Source organism: Monodelphis domestica, chromosome 3 (assembly GCF_027887165.1).
Source record: "Monodelphis domestica isolate mMonDom1 chromosome 3, mMonDom1.pri, whole genome shotgun sequence".
Taxonomy (NCBI): domain Eukaryota; kingdom Metazoa; phylum Chordata; class Mammalia; order Didelphimorphia; family Didelphidae; genus Monodelphis; species Monodelphis domestica.
The window spans coordinates 373320825-373345768 of NC_077229.1; the positions used below are offsets into that span (position 1 = coordinate 373320825).

Consider the following 24944-nt stretch of genomic DNA (forward strand, 5'->3'; position numbering starts at 1 on the left):
CAATCCACTGAGCTACCCAGCTGCCCCCGGTGGTTTATTTTTGAGGATACCGTTATTTATCATCTATTCAGCAGAGAGTAGTAGATATTGCCTCCAGATCCCAGAGCTTGCTGGATATAATGGATTATATTGTATGATTACATAAGCAAGCTATGGCTAGATATCACTAAGTTTAAGGACATGAATTTTAGTTAAACAAATACAGTATAAGTACAGTGAAAAGAGTTGTTGAATTTGGAGTTGGAAAACGGGGTTCAAATTCTAGAACTGTTATGTGACCTTGGACAAGTCACTCAGCTTCAGTTTCCTTAACTTATAAAGTAAAGGAGTTTGGATCAGAAAATACTTCAAATTCCTTCCCATCTTTAAATTATGGTTTCACTGTGCTCTTTGTGGTGGCCCAAAACTGGAAAACGAGGGGCTGCCCTCCAACTGGGGAATGGCTGAACAAACTGTGGTATATGTTGGTGATGGAATACTATTGTGCTCAAAGGAATAATAAAGTGGAGGAATTCCATGGAGACTGGAACAACCTCCAGGAAGTGATGCAGAGTGAGAGGAGCAGAACCAGGAAAACATTGTACACAGAGACTGATGCGCTGTGGCACAAGAGAAAGTAATGGACTTCTCTACTAGCAGCAATGCACTGATCCAGGACATTTCTGAGGGACTTATGAGAAAAATGCTATCCACATCCAGAGAAAGAACTGTGGGAATATAAACAGAGAAGAAAAACAAATGCTTGATCACATGGGTCTAGGGGGATTGATTGGGAATGTAGACTCTAAATGATCACCCAAGTGCAAATATCAATAATATGGAAATAGGTCTTGATCAATGACATGTAAAACCCAGTGGAACTGCTCGTTGGCTATGGAAGGGGGAGGGGAGGGAAAGAACAAGGATCTTGTAACCATGAAAAAATATTCTAAATTAAATAAAATTTTCTAAAACTTAAAAAAAATTAAGGCTTCAGTTTCCTCAGCTATAAAATGAGGGTTTAGGATTAGTTCTGTGTAGTCTCTTCCCACTCTAGATTTAAGATATTCTGATAGAATGTGCAAGAATCAGCTGCAGAGAAAGCAGGTTTAAATCAGAAAGAGGAGGAAGCAACCAGAGGAGAACAAGTTCTAGAAAGGGCTTTCGGAACAGTGCTCCAGATTCAGTTAGACAAATAGGCAATTACCGATGACACAACAGAAATATGAATATGATTGGGAGTTATCAGCCTGCATCTCTCAAGTCTAGTTTTATAAGTTCTTTTGGGTAACCTGGACAAGGTTGGGAGGGAGAGAGAGAGAGGGAAAGAAAAACAGACAGACAGGGACAGAGAGAAAGAGAGGGGGAAATATTCAGACTGAGATAAAGAGAAATAGAGGGAAACAGAGAGATAGAGGGAAGGACAGAGAGAAAGAGACAGACAGAAATAGAGATAGAAAGAGAGGGAAAGACAGAGTCAGAGAGAGGTTGTACTGTAGGGTCTAGGTTTATCTGACAGAAGTTGAATTCTGTTTCTTTTCCACAAAAGGCTTAAGTGGCAAATCTCCAAAAGCTCTACTTTTTCAAGCATCTCCTGAAAGTCAGTTTTCTGCTTTGAGATTGTGGCAATGTTGGCTGTCCTGCTAGAAGGGAAGAAGTTACTTATGTGGAAATCTTAACTCTTCTAGAGTTTACCAAAGGGCCTTCAGTCAGTTTTCTGTTTATTTGCTTCAGGGTGGTCAGTCACTGCCTTCTTAAGTACTTTAGACCACATCATTTTTTAATCTTTAAGTACTAATGTTCATTGATGTTTGTTGAGTTTAGAATAGCACCAACAAAAAAAAAAAACATTCAAAAAGAAAACCACCGATCAGAAAGAAAAAAACTTCAGATTGGCTACGATTTCATTGATGTGGGACAGTCTTCATGAATAAAAGCCTTTCTACCTTTTAAAAACTGATATATCATTATTTTTTAAATTAAGTTCATTTATTTAATTCATTAACTTAGAATATTTTTCCATGGTTACCTAATTCATGTTTTTTCCTTCCCCTCCTCCCACCCCCTCCCATAGCCAACGAGCAATTCCACTGGGTGTCATTGTGTCATTTTTTAAAAATCATTTTCTAGGGATGCGCATCCTGAAACTTAGCTTGGTTAGTCTTCAGACAGCAGTCCATCACCACATGGAAACTTTTCTGTATCTGACAGAACCCGAGCGCTGCTGAAATAGATTTGGAGAACCCAACGCCACCTCCACACCATTGCTGGGGCAACGTGTTGGGTTAGAGAGGGGGGTTTGGGGGCGTAACGGAGGCAGTTTACAGCAGACCTTGATAACCTTCTTACTTTATAGCACAGTGTTTGTTACCAAATTTCTGGGTGTTTTTGGTTATTCTTTCTGTTACACAGGAGGCATGCTTTTGAAGTATTTTATTCTTATACATGCCGTATGTGCACTTCCTGCTCTTTTCTCCAATACCATGTCATTGTGGGCAGTGTTGGCAGGACCCCACAGCTCCGTTTTCTTCCACAACAGAGCTTGGCTCATTGCCCCGACCTTAAATGCACTCGTGTGATCTGGGCCACCCCAGAGGGAAAAGACAGGCAGGGCACCTGTGGCTGGCACTTCTGATTCTGGTCGGCTGTGCACAAGTGTGGGACACAGAAAGGGCCTCTTTCACCTCCCTCTTTAAGGCAACTTGAGGAAAGGTTCCCCTCTTCAGAAGGGATGGCAAGGCAGGCATTGCTCCGGATTGTGGCAACCCTTTTTCTATAGTTTTGAGCAGCTCTTGGTCATCAGGTGGTGGAAAATCTTCAAATTAGTGTTTCAGAGACTTAGGAATTGGGTTAACCTGATTTCTATGAACTTTTAAAAGTATTTGATAATGATAAGGAGTGGGGAGAGGGGAGGGAAAGAACATGATTCTTGTCATCAAGAAATGATGTTCTAAATGGACTAATTAAATAAGTTTCCCCCAAAAAAGTATTTGATAACTATTTCAGTGATTTCCTTTGTAATTCTATATTTTTATTTTATTGGTTTTTAAAAGCACTGCAGTATTCTAAGTCTGTAGGTTTCTTGGGACTGCTGAAAGGAGTCTGTGATTCACAAAAAAAAAAAAAGTTAAGAAGAAGCTTCTCATTTTTAATGTTTTGTAAAAATCATTGGGTTGGTAGTTTGCCTTCTCTTGATGGCACCTGAGGACTGAGAGTGTCTTCCTTTACTAACAAGCAGTTTGTGGCTATGAGGGATCAGTTGCCAATTAGTATTATTGCCAGTAAAGATTATACTTTAAAAAGTGTTATTCTAGCAATTTTTTGAAAACTTATCATGTTCCATATTAATAATGCTCATTTCATTTTGAAATCATGTGTGCTGATTGCTATTTAAAAATTTGCCATGTAATGAAGATACATAAATCTACAGTGAAATTCCTTTATGAAATATCTTGCCCTGCACAAATTTGGATGTTAATTGCTCAAATAACTTCCTTAAATATGACTTTTGTATCATTAATCCTATCCCTAGTCATCATTTACTTAGAGACCACTCCATTTAAAAAATAAAATTTTATCCATTAAAAAATTCCATGGAGGGGGGCAGTGTATTGAGAGCCAGGCCTAGAGATGGAAGGTCCTAGGTTCAAATCTGGCCTCAGACACTTTCCAGCTGTGTGACCCTGGGCAAGTCACTTAACCCCCATGCTTAGCCCTTACCACTCTTCTGCCTTAGAACCAATACACAGTATTAAATCCAAGACAGAAGGTAAGGGTTTAAAGAAAAAATTCCATGGGAAAAAAAGATATAAACTATTTAACAGATATAAAATTTAGAGGAACTCGTCATCCGTGCGGTGAACTTTAAAAAAGGAAATTAGGGGGATGGGAAAAAGGCCCACAAGGAAAAAAAATTCATCATGTTTAGGACCTAGAAACAAAGTTGCTTTGTCAAAAGAATACATCAAAGTTTACTGCCCAGATGCTCAAGCCATCTTCCAAGAACATCTTCAAAATATTTGTTATGTTTGCATAACCTGAATTTTACTAGAAAATATATATTTATTATTTTCAATACAACTAATAGAAATTTGCCGTATAGTGCTACATGAACATTCTCAGAGTTTCACTTTGAAAAATCAGAGCACCTGTGTTTTAATCTGATACTATCAGGGGAGTATATTATAGACCTCCAATTTCTGAAGTTCCCTGAGGATGGTCAGCATTTCAAGTAATATCTGTCAGAAACATCTGATAGTAATTGTCAGGATATCTTTCCTTCCTATCCAAAAGTGTGTTTTTGAGTAGATCCTAATGGTTTCCATGAATGCCTTGTTGTGGATGCTGCTGGACTGATGGGAGTCAGAAAGATGTTGCTTTTAAGTCCTGCCTCTTGCCAGCTGGCTAACACTGGGCATGTTACTGAGCCTCTGTTTCCTTCTCTGTAAAACAGGGATAGTAATAGCACTTAATTTACAAGTTTGTTGTGGAAATTAGATATACATACATTAAAGTGCCATATAAATGTCAGTGACCCTCTACTCCCTAAGGTAGACCGTGGTAACATGATGTAAAATCCTTTAATTTTTAAAAAAATAACCCAAGTATCAGCTACATTATTCAGATGATTCCCAGTTTATTTTGAAGGTTCTTTGTAAGGCCAACTTACCAATGGTGATAACTAAGAGATCTAATAAATCTTTTTCCCCCCCAGGTATTCACATATAAACAGAATACGATTACACAGCAAAAGGTAACAGCTATGCATCCATCTAATGAAGAAGGTGTGGAAAATATGGCTTCATTGATAGACCTCCATGAGGGCTCCATATTAAACAATTTATTCCTGCGATACCAGAAAACTCAAATATATGTAAGTTCCATTTTAAATTTTTAAAGAGAAGGATTAAAATACTAGTGTTTCAGGGAATGTTGCTTTGTTCTTCAAGTATTTCCTATTTTTAAATACTTTTAAAATTACAATCAATACAAAAATAATTAATTGGACTTCCATTAATTTGGTCAGTTGAAGTTCTATATAGCCAACTTTTATATCATTTCCTTTTTTTTTACCTTTTTTACCCAAGGATTTCCTTTGATTAGATAGACTTTCTGGGGCTTAGGAATGTTTTTATTTCCATTTGGGAATACATTTTATTTTACAGTGTTTTTACCACTTAGAAAAGTTATATTTTTGAACTAATCTTTTTTTGGTTTCTAAATTTACATGAGGCTTACATTTCTTAAGATCATACACAGTGCCAAACTGGCTTACTGACTTTTTACAAGATTTGATGTGGTTTAGTTCTTTTATCTCCATTTTATTTCTTCATCATCAGAATATACCATTTCTCACTGTTAGAATTCCTAGCTTCTTTTCAGGATCAGTTTAGATGCCTCGTCCTCCTTTGTGAATCCTCTTGATTATTCCCCCTCTCTACTCCACTTATTTTCTTTCTCAGTATCTTGTATGCACTTAGTTTTGTACTTGTCGCATTCCCTCAATAGAATGTAGTCTCCTAGTAGACAAGGACTGCATGTTTTTATTTTTTTATTATTTTTAAAATTTCCAGTGCCTAATACAATGTTTCAATTCATAGCATGCATTCATAAATGCTTGATGATTTATTGGATTAGGTCCAGTGTAGCTCATTATTCAGGTGACCCTGATTTTTTTCTGTGTGGGTACTCTCTCCCACTGATGCACATTGTATGGTTGCCATGGCCACAAAATGCATCACCCCGAAGCCAGTCTAGTAATTAGCTTTTTACTGTGCTAGACTAGTTCTTAGACCACAGAGAGAAATAGACAATTATAGAATTACAGGTTTAGACCTGGAAGATTATCTGGGCCAGGGGTTCTTGACCTAGAGTTAGCTAATTGGGGAAAAAATGTGTTTCCACAACTATATTCATTGTAATTGATTTCCTTTATAATTGTGCATCTAAATACATTTTTGTGTGAAGAGATGGATAGGATTCAATAGTTTACCAAAGGTATCCAGAACCCTAATCTAGGTTAACCATCCCCATTTTACATATAAATAAAGTGACACCCTGACAACGGTAGTCACTTTTCCTAGATAGTAATTGCCTGAATTGGCATTCAAGGTCAAGTCTTCTGAGTCCAATTCCATGTTCTTTATTTCTCTCTCCTAGCAAGTCAAATTTGATAGATAAAAGATTCAGGCTCATGTATGTCCATATCACTGTGCTGAGCATTTGGGTACACAAGCCTAAGAGATAGCCTTTCCCACGATACCGAAAGGGATGCTGGAAATGGAGAATCCACACATGGAAACGTGGTCTAGAGATGGCTGGGCTGTGAAACGAAGTCCTGGATCCTGAGAAGGGCCCAGGATGGTTTCAGGGATAGAGTCCAGGATTAGTAGTTAGGATGTGGGGATAGCATAGTCAAAATACACTCGACTTGAATCATTCCATTCATGCTATCCCAACTTATTTTTTTTTAATGAACTCTAAATGTAAATGTATTTGAATTTTTCAAGGAAATTTATCAGTTTTTTTTAATTCAAATTTTAATGTCATATTTGTTAGGAATTCAAACTAAAGTCAGCAATATGTTTTTCAATGTAGTTCATAGGGGATTAACAGTTGCTACAGCTGTTATTATTATCATTATTATTATTGGATCCACATTTCCTTTTGAGAGATAAGGTTAACAGAAGCTTTAATCAAGAAAGACACACCTAGAATCATTCTTCACCCGGCAGAGAAGAGAAAAATTTTAGAAAAAAAAAAGTACGCTTCCCCCCTTTCTTTTTTAGATTAAATTTTATTTTTTCAGGTATCACACATTCTTTACTTCTCCCATCTTTGCACTGACAAAAGAAAAGCAAATACCTTGTAATAGATAATCATAGGCAATGCTTACTTTTTCTAAGAAAGTTATTTGCATTAATTTTCACATTGTTAAATGACAGTATTGCCAAATTCACCTAAATGTTTTCCAAATGTTTTTAAACAGTGATGTCTAGAGAATAAGCTTTATAATCATACTATGGTATTTTGACTGGTTGAGCTTGACTTGAGCTAAATTCTGCAAGTGAAAATGTTTTCCATATGTTCTTTAGGAAAGGTGATGTTTATTTTTAAAATATGACAACTATGTACCAATATCTGCTCAACTTTGTTGGAGAAACTTGAAAACAAATGCATTGCAGTATTTATAGATCAGAAGGCTGTTCTGTAAACATGGCCTATAAAGCATAAAGATAAATTTTTGTTTTTCTGTTGGAGAACTTTTCATGGGGTTAATCTTTGCTTGTATACTTTCCTGGTTTTTTTAAGTACCCTAATGCTCACTTATATATTTGTCTTCAAATTTCATTGAAAAATTTTTAAAGAAAAAACACTAAGCACTTAGAAAAATATATCTTTGGAGAAAAAAAGTGGGTTTTCTTATCTCGCTATGAGAGAACCTGATCAGTAAACTTCCTAATAAACCATATGAATGGACCTTTTGTTTGTACTTCTGTAACAGAGCACTTCCCCCTTGCTCTTACAGACTGATGTAGATGCTCATCTGAAGTTTGTGTGAGTTCAATTTGCAGCTCAATTCAGTTAATTATGCCTTTATAACCTGATTTAAGTCTGGGGGTAATTATATTATTATCTGTAAAGTAGCCACTATTATTTCCTCATTAGAGTAAATATATTTACAATGACTGCCAAGGCCTATCAGTCTCTTCACTCATCAGAGCTGATGGTTTGCCAAGAATTCCAGCAGGGAAAGCCAATGTCAAGCATGAGCTTTATTTATTTCCCCCTTTCATCTAGAATTTACTAGATTACTGAGGGTCTTTTCCCTCTATCATTTAAAAGGGAAAGCCCATCATTAGAAATAAGAGCAGAGATGCTCATGTTTTTAAAGAAAAAATGATGCTAAAATATTTTCTGTAATTCTTGGCTGTTACTGTTGAGTAAGTTTAGATGGGACGTGTGTTTATTTATTGGATTAAATTTCTATTCCATTCTAACAATAGATTCAATTGATTAAATATTTTGTAAACCAGGTACTAGAGAGAGACAAAGGACAAAAGGCCAGTAGTCTGCCTTTAAAGTCCTTAGAAATCTTTAATTCACCTATATAGAGGCTGCTGACAAATAAGTTCCAGCTGTAGGGAAACAGTGCTCATAACACTGTGGCCTGAGAACAATGAGAAGATCAATAATACATGTTATGTGTCTAATATATGTGAAGTGCTAAGCTGGATCCTGAATATAAAAGGTTTGCATTGTGATGTTGGGATCTAATATGTATAGACAAATGCGATATATTATGCAAAAGTAATTTTAATGAAGGAGACACAAAACACCTGGAAAGGCCACACAAAGAAGATGGCACTTCAGTAAATTCTTGAAGGACACTAGGGGATACCAAGATATATGGATAAGTGAGAGAACAGAACACAGAGATGGTGGCAAAAACAGGAGATGGAATGTTATATTTGCTGAGTAAATCAGTTTGTTTGGACCATCAAGTGCATGAGGGAGAGTCATGTGAAATTATTCTAGAAAAGTAGCTCAGAGGCAGATTATAAAGTTTAATGCCAGGAGGTGGCATTTGGATGAATTTATAAAGAAATATTTATTAAATGCCAACTAGGTGCCAAACACTAGGGATATATATATATATATATTTATATATATATATATATATATATATATATAACTATTATAATATGTAACAGAATATAAATAATAAATTATATATAAATATTATATAATTCTATATAAACTAATAGTCTATAATAAGACATATAAATGTAAATAGTAAATATGAATTATATATCTAAATTATAAATATATATAAATGTAAACAAATGTATATAAATATATAAATATTCACACACACACACACGTGAAACAGTCTTTACTGTCAGGAAGCTCACATTTTGATTGGAGGAGACATCACAGAGGATGTTGAGGTGTATAATAGATGAAGAGGCTATTGGGTCCTTAGCATATATCAGATAGCAATGCCTAGGAATCTGGTGGGCATAGTGATAGAACATAAGGTAATAATAGTAATAGCATTTACTATGTGCCAGACATTGTCCTAATAAAGCACTTTCTAGTTATTATTTTAATTGATCCTCTCAATAATACTGAGTGGTAGGTGCTATCACCATTTTCCAAATTAATAAACTGTAGGAATTAAATTAATATCCAGAAACTCTAAGTATTAGTATAAAGTTTATTAATAGTCATTTGAAGTAGAGGGAATAAAAAGGAAATAGAAGTAAAAAATACTTAATTATTTAACAAAATTAAGACCACGTGACTAAGTTCTCCTTGCCTGTTTAAAAAGCCCGTTCCAGGGGGCAGCTGGGTAGCTCAATGGATTGAGGCCTAGAGACAGGAGGTCTTGGTTAAAATCTGCCCCCAGACATTTCCAAACTGTGTGACCCTGGGCAAGTCACTTAACCCCCATTGCCTAGCTCTTACCACTCTTCTGCCTTGGAATGAATACACAGTATTGATTCCAAGATGGAAGGTAAGAGTTTTTAAAAAATAAAAAGCCCATTCCACCAAAGCCTGTACAGGAAGGCAAGAGAGTGAGAGGTGAAGCTACACCAAATTTATATCCTCCCTACATTAGCATGTAGCATGAGGAGAGTGGGGTACTGGGAATTGTAGTTTTTAGGGTAACTGGTTTTAATTACACAATTCCCCCTGTGATCCTTTAGGAGACTAGTCTCTCCAATGGACCATTTAAACATAACTATCTTATATCTAAGGATCTTCTAACTAAAGGTGCATACAATATTGCACTTTCTAAAAGAAAACTACAATAGTTAGAGATAAGAGGGAAATAGAAGAGAGAGAGAGCAAAACCATCATTTGCTAGGCACATTGACAAAAAGCCAATTAGGGGGCAGTCCCCTTTGACATAAAAGTTTACATTCAAAATAAATGCATTCAACCCCCTTCAGTTCAACCAATTACATCCCAAAGTTCATTCCGCATCTTCTTGGTGCAGTGTAGGTTTCTGCTGGCTTCTTTCTCCAAACAGTTCAGTTTCTGGATTCAAGGAGTTGATAAGCTTCTTTTCCTGAAATTTTTCTCAAACAAAAATTTTAAATCTTCAGTTTTATGAAAAATATACAAAACTGAGGCGAATAGGTTAAGTGACTTGCCCAGTATCACACAGCGGTCAATCTTTGGCCCTGTTTGAACTCAGATCTTCCTGACTCCCGTTCCATGCTTTTTCTTCCATGCAATCTAGCTGCCTGCTTACAACCAGAGAATGCCTAGTTGGCCTCCATTTGGCCAGAAGGACTGTAGTTGGTGACTCCTCGCTCATCCACCAACAGCCATGTCTCCTCTACCAAGCTGGAGGTGGCCAGGGGAGAGAGGAGGTGGTGTCGGATGGCTCAGGGTTTTAGGAAGGGTTTGCAATAGAACAGGAGCTCTGGAAAGGAGATAGATAACAGAGGGTCAAGCCGAGAGAGCGAAAGAGGAAGAAGACGGTTGGGTGCCCAGTGAGTGCGGGTGGGCCAGGGAAAGGAAACCTCAGCACTTGCTCTGGAGGAAGCTAACAGCGGGTGATGTTGACTTTACCTTCTTTCTAGGTAGCCCATCCGATTGTATAAAGCCACATTTTCCCGTGGCTGGTGTGTTAGTTTGTACTTTGTTTAACTTTAATGTCCTTGAAATAATATCTGTTCTTTTAAACACTGAATTACGTTCACCACAAAGGAAAACAAAGAAACCCAAGTATATAGCATACAATCTAGCGCTCAGAGGACTGAACTAGCCAGAGGTGGGAGAAACGGCTCAGTCCAGCTCCTTGGGTCCAGGCCAGATGTTCTGTGTCAGCAGAAGCATCCATGCATGGTCGCTGCTGTCCCAAAAGGAAGCAATGACAAAATTATTGGTTGTCCCAAGTAATTAGCATGTAAACTAGCAAGGGAGGAGGAGAAAGGACATTATCTCTGAAATTAAGAGGGAAGATGATTATCTGGAAGGGTGGTTAACTTTTGGAGATGTGAAGATGGGATTAACTCTCCCCTCGCTATTTTTAGATGTAATCACTAGACGTGCAGACACCCCACTTTTGGGGGGGGGGGAGATTTGTCACCCGCTGTGGCGCACGTGGGTCACGGACCTTCCCCCCACTTAAGGATAAGTGGGGTGTCTGCACTTCCAGTGGTTTAGAGATCGCAGAGATGTTATGGAGGATGATGTGTGAGTCATGGTGACCCTCGAGAAGACGGTTTCAGTAAAGTAGTGAGACTCAGAAGGACTGATCAGACTGGCAGGCAGTGCAAGCACCCAGTGAAGGTAATTCTTTAAGAAGTTTAGAAATGTAAAACTTAAATCAAAATGACTTCTTCCCCAATCCTAAAAAAAAGGCTTCCATTCACTTTCGGAGCTGGACTGTTTTGAGTGGGTGTCCATGAAATGGAAAGGAGAGATATTAGACATTGTAAGAATAAGATCTATTTGCATGTATAACCCAGTGGAATTGCATATCAGCTCTGGGAGGGGGGAGGGGCAGAGAGGTGGGGAAAATCATGAATCATGTAAGCATGGGAAAATATTTTAAATAAATTATTTTTAACAAATTTAAACCTAGGTCCATTAAAAAAAACCCGACAAGATCTATTGTATTTGACTAGAGAGGGATGAACCAAAGATGACCCCAAACGTTTTGAGGCTAAGCAATTGTAAAAATAGTAGTACTAATTAACGCAGTAATATAGAAAAGATAATATAGTTCAGCAAGCATTTACTAAGTGTAAGGCACTGAGGATACAAAGACATAAATGAAACACTTTCTCCTTTTGAAGAGCATATATTCTGTTTGGGGCACATCGGAAGTAGACACAACATACACAAATTAGACTTAAAAAGGGAGGTGAAGAATGAGAATCATGACTGATGAGTATGGCTTTAGACTGACCTGTCCTACTAAGATTCTCAAATGCCCAACTCTAGTGGGTTCACAAGAGGCAGATAATAATTGTGAATTTTGGAAAATTAATAATGAATTGAGATATTTTTGTAAAATATTTTTTCTTCATTCTCCCTCAAAAATCTGTTTCTAAGTTGAGGCTAGTTTCTCTCCCGGCTATGGGTCTGGGTTGGGGAATCTCCCTTCTTTTGTTTGGATCTTGAAAGACCAACAGGATTCGGGATAGGGCTGAGAAGCCCCTTGACTTACTTAAAAGAATAAATCAATAAGCTCTAGCCATTTGCTAGACAGCCATGATGACCAGACCAGGTGGCAGAATGTGTTGACAGCTTCAGGGTCTCAACAAGGACTCTCCCCTTTCTATGACAAGGTCTGAGGGAGGAGTTGGGGTCTCTAAGTCTACCTCCTCCATGGCTGTTTATCCACCAGAGATGTCTTGGGAGGCCATGGGGAGGAATTGGATGATGAGGATACATGGGGTATATAAAATATGGACCAGAGTTCCCTTGCTTTTTCTTGCTCAACTTCTCTCCTTTGCTCTAAGTCTTCCTTTTGCTCTGCTGGAGCTCCTTAGGGTTCCTTTAGATTATGGAAAGTCAGCCAACCAGTTCAGATTTTCTTAATTAATAGGCCAACTTAAAAATTAAGAAATGCTGCCTCTTGAAAATTCAGTCATCACATGGATACTACAAGCTTTGCATGTCTGGACAAAACGGTCAATAACTTTTTTTTTTTTAAGTCATCAAAAATAAGACACATCTTAGAGTAATTTTGAAATTGTCCCTCTTGGGCCAATCAAAGCTAAGCATAGTGCACAATAAAGAAGATTCTCCCAGTCTTTGAGGAGTGACTCTAAACCACATCACTAGGCCATACTGCTAGGTACAGCACAGTTTACTTGAAATTATGGTGTTGAAGTTGACCCCAAAGGAAACCACTTCTGTTCCACCCAGTCAGCTGGTTACGTTGCTGGTCTAGCCCCACAAAGAGAACAGAAAGCAGGCAAGTCAACTGGAATTTAGGAACTGAGCCTGTGTCTAAAAATAAGTGATGGGCAAGTATGAATATACTCACAAACCCCGCATTTTTTAGCTGTCAGAAGTTTGACCCAGTGGCCCTTTAAGCACAGTCTGCACATGCCTTAAACTTTCTTCTTGAATTAGATATTGAAGCGGGTTCTGGAAAAGCAAAGTGTGAAAGGTGACTAGTGGCCTAACGGTGTGTCGATTTCAGTGGGCAATTGAAGGGAAATGACCCCTCCTGGATCCCACTTAGGATTTTAAGATGGTTGTGAACACAGTGGTGGAATTTACTGTTTTGGATATGTGGCCTTAAATCTGTGTTTCATTTCCCATGCAATGTTCCAAGCTGAGCTTTTCCAGGGAGGCCCTTCAACTCTTTTTCCCTTACGATGCAAGTGCCAAGGAACAGTGTCCATCATTGATTCAGGTTCTTTTTTCAGATGTGCTAAAGGCTGTCAAAAGGTCATATAGTTACTTCAACCTTGGCAGGTGTTCAGCTATGAGAGAAGAAGAATAGAATATGGTTATAAAGTTGGGTTTTTTTAATCTGAAATCAAGAAACAAGCATTGCCAGAAAATGATTGTAACCATCTGTCAGACTGTATGTATTTTTAAACTTCACCAAACATGTATGCCTTTGAGCAGCCACTTTTGCGGTGTCAGTTTAAGGTGGTGCTAATCAGGAACTCTGTTATCATGATGTTCCCCACCCTTCTTTCCCTTTTTAAAATCTTTTCCCCTCTTCCTTCCTTTCTCTCTTTCCTGTTGTATCCCTTCTCTCCTTTTCCATTTTTATTTACAAATTCATTTAAATTAAATAGAAACACTGCTTAAAAAAAAACAAAACTATTACTTTCTCTCTTAAAACTGATAATATTGGGGGCAGATGGGTAGCTCAGTGGATTGAGCCAGGCCTAGAGACAGGAGGTCCTAGGTTCAAATCTGTCCTGACACTTCCCAGCTGTGTGACCCTGGGCAAGTCACTTAACCCCCATTGCCTAGCCCTTACCACTCTTCTGCCTTGAAATCAATACATTGTATTGATTCCAAGACAGAAGGTAAGGGTTTAAAAAAAAACAACTTGATAATATTTCCAATACAATTTCCAATGGTTCCAAGGCTGAGGAGCATTAAGGTTTAGACAGTTGGGGTTAAATGACTTGTCGGGGTCACACACCTAGGAAGTGTCTGGGGTCAGATTTAATCCCAGACTCTCATGTCCAGACCTGGCTCTCTGCATCACCTAGGTGCTCTGAAAAACATTACTTAAATTTTTTTTTCAAAAGCTCTGAATTCCTTAACTTTGCTAATAATTCAATCTTTTGGGATCCACTTACATCTGTTGGCAAAAAATAAATTTTCTTTATTATTTACTGTCTTTATAAAACATACGTGAATGATGATCTAATTAAGATTATCATGGAGTCTCATTATGCATGGATTGTTACTGGATATAATCCAAATCATAGTCCCCATCCCCAGTGTGCAATACAAGCATGCATATGCCTTTGTGTGTGCAAGAGCAAGAGGAGATAGGCTTTTATGTTATTAAGTAGTTGTTAATACTGCCCTTCAGCATCATTGTTTATTAAGAAACTATTCATTTCACCTCATATAGAGCAGGAGTTCTTGTTCTTGAATCATGGATCCCTATGATGTGTGTTGAAACCTTTGAACTGCTCCCCCTTCTCAGAACAATGTTTTAAAATTAATAAGATTATAAAATAAACTAATTCTATTGAAAAAATAGTTATCAAATTATGTATTTTTAAAGTTCACAGGCCCCAAGGTAAGAACACTGGAGATAGAAGGAGCAATAGATATAGAAAGAATGAAACAAACCATCTCATGCTTCTCTATGCATTAAATGTTGAAGTAGAATTTGAATCCAGACAACTTCAATGATCAGACTAGAGTTCCTATTGCTGGCCTGCATTAGCATATCGAAATCACTTGAAGTCATTTAATTTCACAATTGAATTTTAAATGGAAATATACTAAAGCATTATAGCTAGACCTCAAGTAATCACTAAGGGAATTGCACAGTCAACATAGCTAGTGAAAAGAACTTTGGATTTGAATTCCAGCTGCTTACTAGCTATTTGACACATTATTCAAGTCACCTGAATATACAGACTTCAAGTTCTTTATTTGTAAAATGAGGATAATGACAAAGGATTGCAGTAAGTATAAAATAAGATAATGTATGTATAATTCTATAGAAATATGAACTATTCGTCATTCTCAGCGAGATTCTGAATACATCCCTGCCCAAAGGATGTGAATTTTTAGTATTTATATTAATCAAACAGATGTTTACTAAATAACATTGTTTTCTTTTAGGAACTATATTTTAAATCTTAGGTATATAGTTATACTTTTAAATCTTAGGTGTATAGTATATAGTTAGGTATATAGCAGTTCCATCATCATCATAAGTATGTCTTTCTTTTTGAAAACATCTATAAGAATTCAAATATAGAAAGCAAATCTGTGGTGGGGGAAAATATACATTTCTAAAGAGAATATAATTTTGCTTTAAATATTTAATTAATTAACCATTATTTTTATTAATTATAATTTATATATATTTAATAATGAATTAGATACTTAAATAAAATTTTAAAAAATTTAAATAGTTTTGAATACAAGAATACAAATTCTTATATATTTAAGATCATTTGATTTATACCCAACTTTTTCAGAGTATAGCATTTGTGGAAAATGTGTGAGTGTTAGATGCCCATGTATTAAGATCATAGAAGTTCCCAGAGGTCATGGAATCCAACACGAAAGTCTGAGACCAACTGTACTGCACCCTTTTATTTGCCTCTTACCTCTCTGAGCACTCTTTCTGAATCTCCTTTCCTGCCTACTAATCCATATTTATAGGATCCCAGGTTCTCTACCTTCTTTTGGCAAGCTCATCAGCCTCTCTATACAGAAGAGTCCCTGGTCCATTTATTTTGCTCAAATGTGTCCCCTGAGCCCTGGATCACCAGCTACCTATTGGGCATTTCAAACTAGATGTCCTATTGACATCTTTGACTCAACACAGCCTGGGACAGCTGGATAGCACAGTGGATAGTCTGGAGTTGAGAGGATCTGAGTTCCAGTCTGGCCTTAGACAGTGTGTGACCCTGGGCAAGTCACTTTACCCCAATTGCCTAGTCCTTACCACTCTTCTGTCTTGATATTGATTTTTAGTATCAATTCTGAGTTCGAAGATAAAGGTTAAAAAAAAAACATAGCCCTAACCGAACTCATTCTCTTCCCTTCCTCCTAAATGCAATTCTCTTCCAAACTTCCCTATTTCCATTCAAAGTACTGCCATACTTCAAGTCTCCCACAGGTGGACCTCAGACACATCTGGGGAGACCAGATGGTTTCAGGGAATGCTTGTATCCCACCCAGGTAACTGGCTCCACCCCATGCTTATGTTTTGATTTCCCCACATTTGAATGTTTATATATTTACCTGATAAAATATGCATCTCCGTGGGCCTTGGGTAAGAACTGCCTTCTCCAAAATAGCTTAATTTGGCTACATGCCGTCCCTGTGCTGGCACTCTTCTCTGAACTCTATGTAATATAAACCTTATAGAAAATGGACAGGGAGCTACCCTTTCCTCAGGCTCACTTCTTGACCAAATGACCAAATAAATTTCTTTCTAAACCATTTCAGATTTCGGGTTCATTCTTGTGACTAACAATAACTCATAAAGACGTTTATTATCCTAAAATCGGGCATCCAGTGATGATTATTTTTGGCCACTAATTTACAGCATAGCCCACTGTCAAGGTTTTTTAGCAACCTGTGGAGGTTACTAAAGAACGTGCCTCCAGTGAAGAAATATGGATCTTGTGAAATATACATAAAGGAGAGATGGAATTGCGGACTTCCGGGGTCTTGTTATGCTGCTAACAAATCTCATTGGCATAGTATTCCTGGGAAAAGGAACACAAGTGCTTCACCCCCTCCCTGATCCTTTCCCAATGTGCTTTTGGTGTACAGAAAACAGAAAAAATGTGTGTTTGGAGGAAGTAGTTAATTTCTGTGCTTCAAAGTCACACGATCTTTTCTGTTTTCATAAAGCATTTTAAGTGACCAAGCTACTTTCAGTCATAGAATTTGGAGTTCAGCTTGAAGAATGAGGTAGCTTATTCATCCTTGGGTGTCTACTATGTGCTGAAGGATGGGTGTGCATTGGGTGTTCTTGCAGAGAATGCCATTGTGCTGACTGTTCAATGCATTAATTTTAGAGGAAGAAGTAATGCATGCATTCAACAAACACTTTTAAAGATTTATTTTAATTTTAACCTAGATTTATAGGATTTAATGAAGTTCATCTTTCATTCTTAGTTTGTTTTTAATAGACTTTAGCTCCCCCCCCACTTTTTAATCAGTATCTTATCAATACCTTGAGTAAAGCAGACAGTAGAAGAGTATGTTAATACCATTGAAAAAGGTTGAAAGAGGTCTTAACTTGCCTACCTCTAAATGTTTTGAAGTTGTGGAATCAAATCTTCTTTTTAAGATTATCTTTACTGTTTGTCCTATTTACCATATATAACATTATCTTTGCTAAAAATTATATTATGATCAAGTGTGTAAAATAAGTAAATGTTGTCTTTAGATGAACAAAAGAGACAGTAGGGGAAAAAAAAACAACATTCCAAAGTTTGCAACCCAGAAAAATGGTAAAACCTTCTTCTGAGTGGACTTCTTCCCTCCTTGCCTTCCTTCCTTTTCTTGAATAAGTATCCATTTTCAATTGGAGAAAATGAAAAAAGATTATGAGTTAAAGTAAAGTAAAAAACTGAAGTTTTCTTTTTCTTTGGAAAGCTTAAATTAGCTAATAGAAGCTGAGTGAATGTAGAAGAGGATAATGAATTTAATTTTTATGCGTACTCATAGTCTAATTAATTTATAGATCCTCTGTGGAAGGTAGTAATTCCACTCTCTTCTCCATTGTAAATTCTGTTGTCTTTGTTTTCACATTTTAAATGTGGCCAAGAAGGGAATGAAACAACACTAAATAGTTATTAGATAAGTACTATTTTTCCTTTAAAAATTAGATAATTTAAATTTAGAAAAGTAGCCCCCTCTTTGAACAGTGACATCTGAAGATAGCTTCCTCTTTTTTTTTTTTTAATAAGTTGGCAATACCTAACTAAAAGCTGCATTTAAAAGATATTTATTCTTGGCCTCCTGAATGTCTTACAATATTTCAAAACACATTTGTACATCTAATTCTTGTTTAAAAGTGTAAATGAAATTTTCTAATGTTGTCTGAAGGGTTTATAAAACTTGCCAGTTGTTTCTTTCTCCATTGACAGAAAGTAAGACTAAAACTCAGAAATAGTGACATTTAAAGGGTTATTTAAGTTCCTCTGCTTTTCTTTTTATTTAATTATGTGCTCAGAGAGATGGAGTAACTCTTATCATTTTTATAATATGCAAAATATATTATTTAAAAAAATAAAACCAGCCCATCCTTTTTTCCATACCAGCTAAATAGACATTCTTCTGGAAATGATGCCAGGAAACAGGATCTGAGATTGCTTAATTTTTTACTTTTATTTTCTAGCTCTTCCTTTGATAAATTAAACCTCTTTACTTCAATTTATAAACCAAGATAATGAAACTTTTGTGTCAAAACTGCCCCCCTTCCTTTAGCTACTTTTAATCTTTTAGGACAGGAGGATACTGATTTTTCTCAAAGTTATTAACTTGCCAGCACGTAAACATATTTTGTTTTGTGGATTTTTGAGGAACGTCTGAATATGAGTTTGCATGTATATTTGAGAAATTTTAAAATTATGATTCAGTGGCATTTCCCATTATTTCTACTCGTGTGATTTTGTTCAAATGAGCTTTTAACGTGTATAAAAGCAATCCCACATCTAGATTTTGTTCTAGAACATGTTTCAAACCTCACTTTATTTTTTGCAATTCCTTAGATTCACCCAGGTTTCATTAGCTCTCTCCCCCTCCGCTTATTCTGAGCCTCAATACTGGGTAAACCCAAAGCCAATTTATAGCATTGCATTTCGTTGGAGATAATGAAGGGACTGGGCTACCGCTTCTCTGAGATGCATGTTCTCAGGCAGTAGCAAATTACTTTTAGCTGACTTATTTAGATCCCTTCTAGATGAAAGATTCTCTGGTACTGTGAGTGTAACACACAGGTTTCACAAAGTAACCATGGCTGAACCCAAATCTCTGTTTGTCAGATGAAACTTTCTTTTGTTAAGCTACACTTGACACCTCATCTAGTGACTTTTATTTTTTATTTTATTTTATTTTATTTTATTTTTTAAATCTTTAACCTCCTGCCTTAATATCAGTTCTAAGACAAAAATGTGTCAACAGCTAGGCTATTGGGGTTAAGTGGTTCATGACACAGGTATCTAAATTTGAACCCAGGACCTCCCTTCTCTAAGCTTGGCTCAGTTGAGCCATCTAGCCCCCAAGAGAGGGTTGGTTTTTTTTTTTTAATTTTATAGTATTTTATTTGATCATTTCCATGCATTATTCATTAAAGACAAAGATCATTTTCTTTTCCTCCCCCCCACCCCCCGTAGCCGACACATGATTCCACTGGGTATCACATGTGTTCTTGATTCGAATCCATTGCCATGTTGTTAGTATTTGCATTAGAGTGATTGTTTAGAGTCTCTCCTCTGTCATGTCCCCTCAACCGCTGTAGTCAGGCAGTTGCTTTTCCTCGGTGTTTCTACTCCCACAGTTTGTCCTCTGCTTGTGCATAGTGTTTTTTCTCCTAGATCCCTGCAGATTGTTCAGGGCAAGAGAGGGTTTTAAAGAAGAGGATTTTAGGCAAATAAACTCTCAGAGCATTTATCAAAGTCAAATCATCTTATAAAACTTTTTAGCAATGTCTCTCTTTTTATAGATACTTTAAAATTTTTTTAATGCAAACTTCAAGATGATAGGGAGGCAGTGTGGTACAGTAATAAGATGGAAAATCTTAGAGTCAAAAGATCTGTGTTCAAAATCCTAGCTTAGCCACTTATTGGCCATGGGCAAGTTGTTTAACTTCTGGTCCTCATCTTTGTCTATAAAATGGGAGAGAGAGTTTGGGTTACATGATCCCTTTTTTCAGCTCTAAATCCATAATCTTATGATTATACTGCTCTGCCATTTTAATACTGAATTTATTTTAAAAGCTTTGAAAAATTTAAGCCCTTTTGAGCACAGCACATTTTGAGTTGAAATGAGGTTGTTTTGTATGTAAAGAAAAATAAAGGTAAATCTTGACATTCATTGTTTTTATTGTACATTAATCTCCCACTTATCTGAAAGTCAGAAAGAATATGGAAATTTCAGAAGAAAAAACCCCACTGAGTGAATAGTAAGCAAGTATTACAAAGCTTGTGGGGTTCATTCCCTAGGAGAAGCTTATAACCTCCCTCAGCATCTCACCTGGACAATTCTATTAAAAACAAGATAGTGAAATCGAAGCCAGGACCTATTCCAAAAGCCCTGAGAAGGGATTGCGTACAACAAAGGAAGCAGATGAGGGGGAGGGGACAGTAGATGCAGTGATTCAGAAAATAGGGCAGTTTGGGACTTTCTCTATGCATGAGAAAACAGCCCACAATGATTCAGTTGGAACACCTTAAAGAGACGTTTATTCAAGCCATCTGGATCAGAAGCAATGTGCTGGTGTGTGATTGAGATACAAAAATGGCATACAGTCCAGATTCTGCTGTTATGGACCTCCTTATGTACTAGTGCTCACAATTAACAAAATACGAATTGTACTGTGGGTGGGTGTACAGAAGAAGATAATTCTGAGACTAGAGTTTTATAAAAACAAAGAAAAGAGGGTGTCAAAGAAAGAGAGTAAGCCAGCATGTTAAATGGCCAAGACAAATTGGAGAGAGTGAAGATAAGAGAAAGATATAGTGATAAAGTGGTCATTAGTCGCTTGATAATTAATTGTAGGACCTTTGGGCTCAAACTGGCCAATAGTCACCTCACATCTATAAATCAGTCTACTTATTTGTAAAGGGAAGATAATAATACCTTTTCTTCCTTCCTTACAGAACAGTTGTGAGGAATGTATACAGAACTATTTTATAAACTGTAAAATGCCATACAAATAAAAGCAAGGATTTTGATAACTATAAAAATTATAGGAACGGACATTTTCTTTTTGTGTACAAAGTTTAAAAGGGTGAAAGTATGTCATCATAGGTTTCCATAAAAAAAAAATTGAAATAGCATCCAAAAATGTTTAGGTGCTTGAAAACAGGTAAGCTTCAGTTTCATGAAAAATGCAGGAAAAGTGTCTTTTCAAAAAAAGTAGAATAAATTAGTTGTCTTTATTTTTTTTCTGGGTTGAACTCTAGATGCATTATTATCTGAATGAGGCGTTGGGTAGTGATAAGTACATATTTAGAGTGTTAAAATAAAAAATAGGTGGGCGAATGAAAAAGTCATTCATGAAATGTTGACTCTAAAATCATTTTGATTATAATTATAGCTTAGATTTCTGTTGTGCTTTATATTTTGCAGAGGTCTTTCCTTATAGTCAATGTTGTGATTGCATTGGAACAGAATAATTTATGCTTATGATATAACTTTAATTATACCAGGAAGTCTCCTCATCTAAGGAAACCTTTATAGCATTTGGTGGCTTCATTCAATTAATTCATTTAATTAAATACAGTACTACCTATGAATAGGACCCTTTAATGAATCCTGATATCATCTGTGAACACAGTTTTAATTTTGTACACATCAAATTTCTAAACACTGTCAAATAGGCAAGTATATATGTCTCCCCACATTTTCTGCCTTGCTAGCTATAAATACTTAGGCACTCAATGAACATTTTTCTCTGTAGTTACATCTATTATAACTTTACAAAATGTTAATATGCATGGGACATACCTTTTTCAAGAGAGCTGCATTTTGTTATACTGAATCAGATGGTGTTTTCAATCATTAAATAATGGATATAGCATGAATTTGTATCTTTAGGAATTAAAAATAAGCAAAATCTATTTCTGACTACTCTCCGCTTCTCTGTTGCTTACAAACGTGATCATATCTTTCCCATCCTCAGAAAAATCCCTCACTTCATCCATTCATTCCTGCTATCATCCCATATCTTTTCTTATTTTTTGACTAAACTCCTTGAAAATATTGTCTACAACTGGTTTCTCTACTTTCATCTCATTCTTTTCTTAACTCTCTTCAATCTGGCTTCTGACTTCATCATCTAATTGAAACTACTGTCTCCAAAGTTACCAATGATCTATTAATTGACAAATCTCCCTTTTCTTCGTCTTTTTTATGCCTTTTTTTTAAAGCCCTTACCTTCTGTCTTAGAAGCAATACTAAATTTTGATTCCAAAAGCAGAAGAGTAATAAGGGCTAGGCAATGGGGATTAAGTGATTTGCCCATAATCACATAGTTAGGAAGGGTCTGAGGTCATATTTGAATCCTGGACCTCCCATCACCAGACCTGGTTCTCTATCCACTGTTACCTAGCTCTTTATTCTTCTTGACATCTCTTCATCCTTTTTACTGTCAACCACCCACTTCTCTTGGATATTCTCTCTTTTCTAGGTTTTGCTGATAAATCTTCTCTCCTGGTTATCTTCCTTACTTGGTCCTTTTCAGTAGCCTTTAAATTCAGTTGTCCTCTCTATATTGACGTTTCACATTTACTTGCCCAACTAACACACACACTCTCTCTCTCTCTCTCTCTCTCTCTCTCTCTCTCTCTCTCTCTCTCTCTCTCTCTCTCTCTCTTTCTCTCTCTCTCTCTCTCTCTCTCTCTCTCTCTCCCTCTCTCTCTCCTTACCCCCTCCCCTCCCTCCTCTCTTTCTCTCTTCCTCCCTCCCTCTCTCCTGTCTCTCTCTCCTTTCTCTATCCCTCCCTCTCTTCCCCTCTGTCTGTCTGCCTCTCTGTCTGTCTGTCTGTCTCTCACACACACCATTTGCCTCACATACATCTTAAACTTAACATGTCTGAAATGGAATCATTATTTTTCTTCCCAAGCCCTTTCCTTTTCCTAAATTGCCTCTTTCTGTCAGGGCACCATCTTTCTAGTCAACCAGGTTCATAACCTAAGTGTTATCTTCCAATCTTCTACCTCCCTCACCTTCCATATTTAATCAGATGCCAAGACCTTTTCAGCATCTCTCATAATAACTCTTTCTTCTCTGGTACTGCCACTATCCTGTTCCAGACTCATATCACCTCTTTCCTGGTCTATTAATCTGCTAACCAGTGTCCCTCCCACGACTCTTTTCCCACTTCAGTCTCTCCTCCATTCATTTAAGAAGTGATCTTTCCTAAAGTGCAGATCTGACAGTGACTCACTTTTCCCATCTCCTTAAACCCCACAACCCCACACAGACAGTAGGCCCTTAATAAATGCTTGCTGATTTGACGACACTAATGAATGTGTGTATTTAATTGAATTATTTCTTTCTAATTTTTTATTATTTATACTCTTTAAAAATTTGAGTTCCAACTTTTTTCCCCTCCCTCCATACCTGCCCCTAGCCATTGATAAGGCAAGCAAATGTGAAGTTGGACAAAACCTATTTCTGTACTGGCCGTGTTGCAAAAAACAAACAAACCAAAAAAAAAAAGGTAACTAGAAAAATAAATAGAAAAAAAGTATGCTTTGTTTTGTAGTCAGAGTTTATCAGTTCTCTGTTCAGTTGACTTACTGAAGCAGTGCATGCTATGATATGTTAATTATAGTAACTATAAAGAAGGAAGCCTTTTGAAAAGAAACTATAACTTGTGTGGGGTGGAGTTTATAGTAAACCACGCCAATATTTTAAATATAATGCTGTCCTTTTTAGAGGTAGCATAAACATGTAATCATAGGTTGTGCACTTAAAAAAAAAAAGAAATATGATTGGTAGATGATATCTTAAGTTATTACCAGACTGATGTGCTAAACTGTGACTTTAAGAAAAAATTTGGCCTTATTTATATAATTTGTAATTTAGAGAGTGGGGAGAGAGAAAGAGAGCCTGAGTAAATCCAGTGCAGATTAGACTTAGCCAAACCAAAATATAAATTCCATTTACCGCAGAAACAAGAAAGCAAGTTACCAGTTTCTAGGAAAGATATTATTTTTATTCATTTATTTTAACAACGTAGGGAAAACACATTTTATAAATCATGGAGTGGTGTTGTATTTGTTTTTCCTCTTTTATGTTTTTGTCTTGGCATACCCTGTCAGATTCCAGCCTTGGATTACCTTCCCCTGCTTCCACCCTCACCGCCATCTTTCCTCTTGGACTGCTGAAAAGTTCTGGAGAACGTTACACATCCTTGTTGACTTTATCCACTAAAATGTGTTACCTACTCTCAACTTGGTTCTCACTGTCAAAAGGCAATTCTTGTCCTCTTCTTCACTTGAGTTTCTTTTTTGTGATCCACAGTGGCTGTTCCAGACCTCCTCTTCCCACACCATTCTTAGCCTTTCGGTGTTGACAGAAGACTTTGCCTTATACTTTGCAGAGTAAGAAAGAGATGCCGTTCACTCTGAGCTTCCATCTCTCCCTTATTCTGTCTTTAGAATCCCTTGATATCATTCCCCATTTTCCCTTCCTGTACTCGAGTTTACTAGACAGGTGGACTTATTTCCAAGACCTGTTCGTCTGCCAATACCCCAATCTCAACCCCTCAGTTTTCTTCCAGCCTTTTTCTTTCACAATCATCTCCTCTTATTCTTTAATCTTCAGCTTTGTCCACAGGCTCTTTCCCTGTGCCCTACAAACATATCAAAGTGTTTCCCCTGTCCTTAAAAAAAATCCTCATTTGACTGAGTCTTCCCCTTGGGCTATCGTCCTTCCTATATCTTAATTTCCTTTTTCCCCTCATTTCTTAACCCTTTGCAGCCTAACTTTTGATCCAATCTATCCACTGTAACCACTTTTCTCCAAAGTAATCATCTATCTCGTAACATTAGACATTTTTCACTGTTCCCTCTTCC

The 24944-nt window shown here is 36.8% G+C and overlaps 1 protein-coding gene across 2 annotated transcripts in view; it reads left to right on the top strand.

The window, feature by feature from the left end:
• MYO10 (myosin X) overlaps window positions 1-24944 on the top strand; it is a 242268-nt gene that overhangs the window by 105941 nt on the left and 111383 nt on the right. For both annotated transcript variants that reach the window (XM_056824276.1, XM_056824277.1), the window contains exon 3: window positions 4694-4852. In XM_056824276.1, the coding sequence (XP_056680254.1) occupies window positions 4694-4852 (159 nt within the window). The remainder of the gene's footprint in view (window positions 1-4693; window positions 4853-24944) is intronic.